This window comes from Centroberyx affinis, unplaced genomic scaffold, assembly GCF_046629955.1.
Source record: "Centroberyx affinis isolate AG114_WGS23_722 - 3 ecotype Tasmania unplaced genomic scaffold, CSIRO-AGI_Caff_v1 ptg001025l_1, whole genome shotgun sequence".
NCBI lineage: Eukaryota > Metazoa > Chordata > Actinopteri > Beryciformes > Berycidae > Centroberyx > Centroberyx affinis.
In genome coordinates this window covers 378183-382383 of record NW_027279585.1, presented here as the reverse complement: position 1 = coordinate 382383, position 4201 = coordinate 378183, and the positions used below count along the sequence as shown (strand labels likewise).

Below are 4201 nucleotides of genomic sequence, written 5' to 3'. Positions count from 1 at the left end.
ACAGTCTGTACAGCAAGATTATGATGATGTGGGCAAGGCACGCGCTTCCTGTTTTGTAGCACACGGCGCCATTTTAGAACGGACACGGATAACTGTAGTGGCTTATGGGAAGTTGAGTTCTCGTTTTATTCTTCTTAAAATGTTTCCTATATCGTGATAAAATGTTATTATTTCGTATTCTCCCAACAAATATACCCCCCAAGACGAATTATATTACCATACTAGCTTTTTAAACAGCGATGCGGTCGGTTGGTGGCGAATTCAGTGATGCGCGAGCGGAACCGTTAAGCTTTTGTGTGCGACGACGGTACGGTTATGTAAAGGGACTGTATGTTCCCCAGCTGATCCAGATCGACAAAGGTAACGTCTGGCTACCTGATCGATGAAATAATACCTTTTTTGTCTCTTGCCATAAGATTGTTTGACCCAAACATCGCTCTTGTTTGTATGTGATTTCAGATATACCATGAGCAAAGATTCCCAAATGAGGGCTGCAATAAATCAGAAGTTGATAGAAATGGGTGAACGGGAGCGGTAAGCGAGCTTTCCTCTGCAGTGATTGACGTGCAGTTGTAGTGATGAATCAGTGGTGTGGAGACAGCAGTCATTTACATAATCCCATACTTAAATTTTTAAATGTCTGGGTTCAGGTTGAAAGAATTGCTCAGGGCAAAGCTGGTGGAATGTGGATGGAGGGATCAGCTGAAAGCACACTGCAAAGGTAAGTGTGTGTGTGTGTGTGTGTGTGTGTGTGTGTGTGTGTGTGTGTGTGTGTGTGTGTGTGTAAAATCAAAGATGTTTGGTGCATTTGTGAAGAAGTGAGAGAAGTGAAGGATACAGATTCAGTGATACCTATACAAAGATGCCTTGGCAAGGGAGGGAGGGAGTGATGGAGACTTCCTGAAACACTTGTAAACTCTTTATTTTTTTATCAAACTGAATCTGTAAAGAAACTAAATCTTCTGTTCAGATGTGATCCGGGAAAAGGGCCTGGAGCATGTCACAGTGGAGGACCTGGTCACAGAAGTCACACCAAAAGGCAGAGGTATTGTACAGTGGTTAATATATACAATAAAATATATGTAATAGGGCTCCAACAAACCATTATTTTCATTATCGATTATTTTCTCTAGAGCTGCAACGATTAATCGATTAGTTGTCAACTATTAAATTAATCGCCAACTATTTTGATAATTGATTAATCGGTTTGAGTAATTTTGTAAGAAAAATAAGTAAAAATTCTCTGATTCCAGCTTCTTAAATGTGAATATTTTCTGGTTTCTTTACTCCTCTATGACAGTAAACTGAATATCTTTGGGTTGTGGACAAAACAAGACATTTGAGGACGTCATCTTGGGCTTTGGGAAACACTGATCCACATTTTTCACCATTTTCTGACATTTTATAGACCAAACAACTAATCGATTAATCGAGAAAATAATCGACAGATTAATCGACAATGAAAATAATCGTTAGTTGCAGCCCTAATTTCTCGATTAATCGCTTCATCATATAGTGTATAAAATGTCAAAAATAATGACAAATGCCCATCACAAGTTACCAGAGCTCAAAGTGTTTCTTAAAATTTCTCACTCAGTCTGACCAGCAGCCAAAAAAAACCCAAAGTATTCATTTTATAATGATGTGCAATGAGAAAAAGTTTGCAAATTTTAGCATTTGTGAAGCTGCAACCAGGAAATGTTTGGTATTTTTACTTGATAAATGGCTAAAACGATTAATAGATTATCAGAATTATAATCGATTAATTTTCTGTCAATCGATTAATCGTTTCAGCACTAATATCAGCACTAATTTCCATTCTGAGCTACACTGAGACATAAAGACAGTCAACTCTGTAAATATAGGCAGCAAACGTTGAACCAAATGTGTTTTCACAGGCGTTGGTTTATGTCAAGTTGTGTAATAATTTCCTAACACGTTTTCCTTTTGATCTTTTGTTTCCCCTCTCTCCTCCGCAGCACTCGTGCCTGATAGCGTGAAGAAGGAGCTCCTGCAGAGAATCAGAGCGTTTCTAGCCCAACACGCGACCCTGTGAACGAGACGGCTCCGGTCTATAGGCATTTTTTTACTCGCTGTAGGTCCCACAATTAAAATCAAGTGCAGATGTTTGTTCTCATTGTGAGCAACGCTGAAGTGTTATTTTTCTTTTGTATCATGTGTTTTGATATTGATTTTAGTTTGTTGTTATGCAACAGTTTTGGAAAAAAATTAAAAAAATAAAGCCATGCCTATTTTTGGTCATTGAGGGTCCTGTCATTTTTTTTTTTTTTTTTTTTTTTTTTTTTTACACAAATGCTAGAGTGGAAAAAAAAACCACCCTTTTTATTGGATGAATGAATGACAACAATGTTAACTTTTGACAACAGGTTATCTTTCTTTCACCATCTTATTCTTTGTAAATGGCATGATTGGTGGTTTGAGCTAAAAATACAATGTGTGACAGAAATGCTATTGTTTTCACACATTTCACACATTTTCAAACATGTAACGCTATTGTGTCACACATGTTTGTGGAGCAGTGCAGTTCTGCTGGACATTTTGTAAGAAGACAGAAATTTCTTTGGGTAAATACTATTAGTGTCATGGAGTATGCATGATTTATTGTCCTTCCTGATACATTTTGTAAATGTCTATTTCTTTAATAAAAAAACAATCTACAAAGTTTTTACCGTCAAAAAGCATCCAATACACATCCTTTTTTTTCTTTTTTTCGTGCTAGAACTATAGAATATAGTATCTTGTAACATAAATTGAGGGGAAAAAAATCCTTTATCCATTGCTGTGGTCAATCAATTTTCACACACAGCTCAAGCCGCTGTATTGCTTTACATCACAACAATGGAGTTATGTAACTTTCCCCGTGTGTTTTGTCTCAGATGCACTGAAGCCCACACTCACATCACACATCAATTTCTGAACCTGCTGAGCAACATATCTGCTCTTGTTCCCTTCTCCATTTACCTTCAGACCTTGTGGAAAGAGCAAAGTCGATTGATCTCACACTCCTTGTACAATTGCTAATACTCGTCTGACAGGGTTATTTATACTTTTATTGTATGTGTGTGGTGTGAGAGCTTGTGTGTGTGTGTGTGGTTGATGTTTTAACAGACGATGCAGCAGAGGCAAAGCAAGCAGGAGAGGATGACAAGGCGAGCATGAGTAGAGGTTTGATAACGGTAAATTTAAAGTTTGGATAGGAAAAAAGTGCCATGAGTATTAAGTTATGTTAAGTTACACTTTATTGATCCCCCTGGGGAAATTTGTCCTCTGTATTTGACCCATCCTAACTACTCAAAAGCAGTGGGCAGCCACAGTGCAGTACCCGGGGACCAACTCCAATTCTGGGAACAGTGCCTTGGTTAAGGGCATTATCTGATACCTAACATCCCTAACTTGCATGTCTTTTAAATATAGAATTACCTTTGTGCTGTTACAATATAAACAAAAGGGTGAACAGCTGGTCCCCTACCCTCCATGCTGTCTTCCTCACTATCAAATTGTTTGTCTCCATAAGACCCCACCATCCCCCTTGAAATTTGTGCACAAATCGACTACTGTTTACATGTGTAGGTGTTTATGTGTAGTTGCCTTGTGTGTTGGCTCTGTCAGTGAATGTGTGTGTGTGTGAGAGAGAGTTTTCCCAATACACCAGAACTCGGCCCACAACACTTCCAGAGGGTTCAGCAGTAAGGTTTGGACTCCCAGAACCAGCCACAACATCTCACTGTGTGATTTAGAAACAGGATTGTTCCAACAATCAGAGACTAATGGGATGGAGGACCTAACTGGTTTGAAACAGGCTGCTCACCAGGGGCCTGTACTACGAAGCAGGATTTGGGGTTAGCGAGGTAACTTCAGGTTTAACCCTGGGTTTTCAGTCTCACGAAGGGGGTTCACTTCTTACCAGGGTAGATCACCATGGCAACTTATGCTGCACGGCTAACCTGCTCCGGAGCAGGTTAGGTTCAGGGTATCGGATCAAAATATATGAAAGGCCCGCCTTCTGACCAATCAGCTCTCTGGAAACAGGGAGTCACCATTCCTAGTTCAATGTAGGCTATTTCATATTCCATTACCGCAGCCCCGAAGAACACGAGGCCGACTTTATGAATAGAAAATCTTTTTACAGCCTCAGTGTGTCCGCAAACTATTTGATCAATGAAAAATATGCCCACTGTGT

At 39.4% G+C, this 4201-nt stretch overlaps 1 protein-coding gene across 1 annotated transcript; it reads left to right on the top strand.

Annotated features, from left to right (window-relative positions):
• Nucleotides 1-328: 328 nt before the first annotated feature.
• Nucleotides 329-2256, top strand: LOC139646960 (transcription and mRNA export factor ENY2-2-like). The gene is made up of 5 exons (XM_071522767.1): nucleotides 329-360; nucleotides 460-534; nucleotides 651-721; nucleotides 971-1045; nucleotides 1980-2256. The coding sequence occupies exons 2-5, from the start codon at nucleotides 467-469 to the stop codon at nucleotides 2054-2056; spliced, it is 291 nt and encodes a 96-aa protein (XP_071378868.1). The 5' UTR covers nucleotides 329-360; nucleotides 460-466; the 3' UTR covers nucleotides 2057-2256.
• Nucleotides 2257-4201: the final 1945 nt, after the last annotated feature.

Coding starts and splice junctions, on each gene's coding strand:
- LOC139646960 (XM_071522767.1), top strand. CDS start 467: ATGAGCAAAGATTCCCAAATGAGGGCTGCAATAAATCAGAAGTTGATA. Junction 535..650: donor GAAATGGGTGAACGGGAGCG/GTAAGCGAGCTT, acceptor GTCTGGGTTCAG/GTTGAAAGAATTGCTCAGGG. Junction 722..970: donor GCTGAAAGCACACTGCAAAG/GTAAGTGTGTGT, acceptor TCTTCTGTTCAG/ATGTGATCCGGGAAAAGGGC.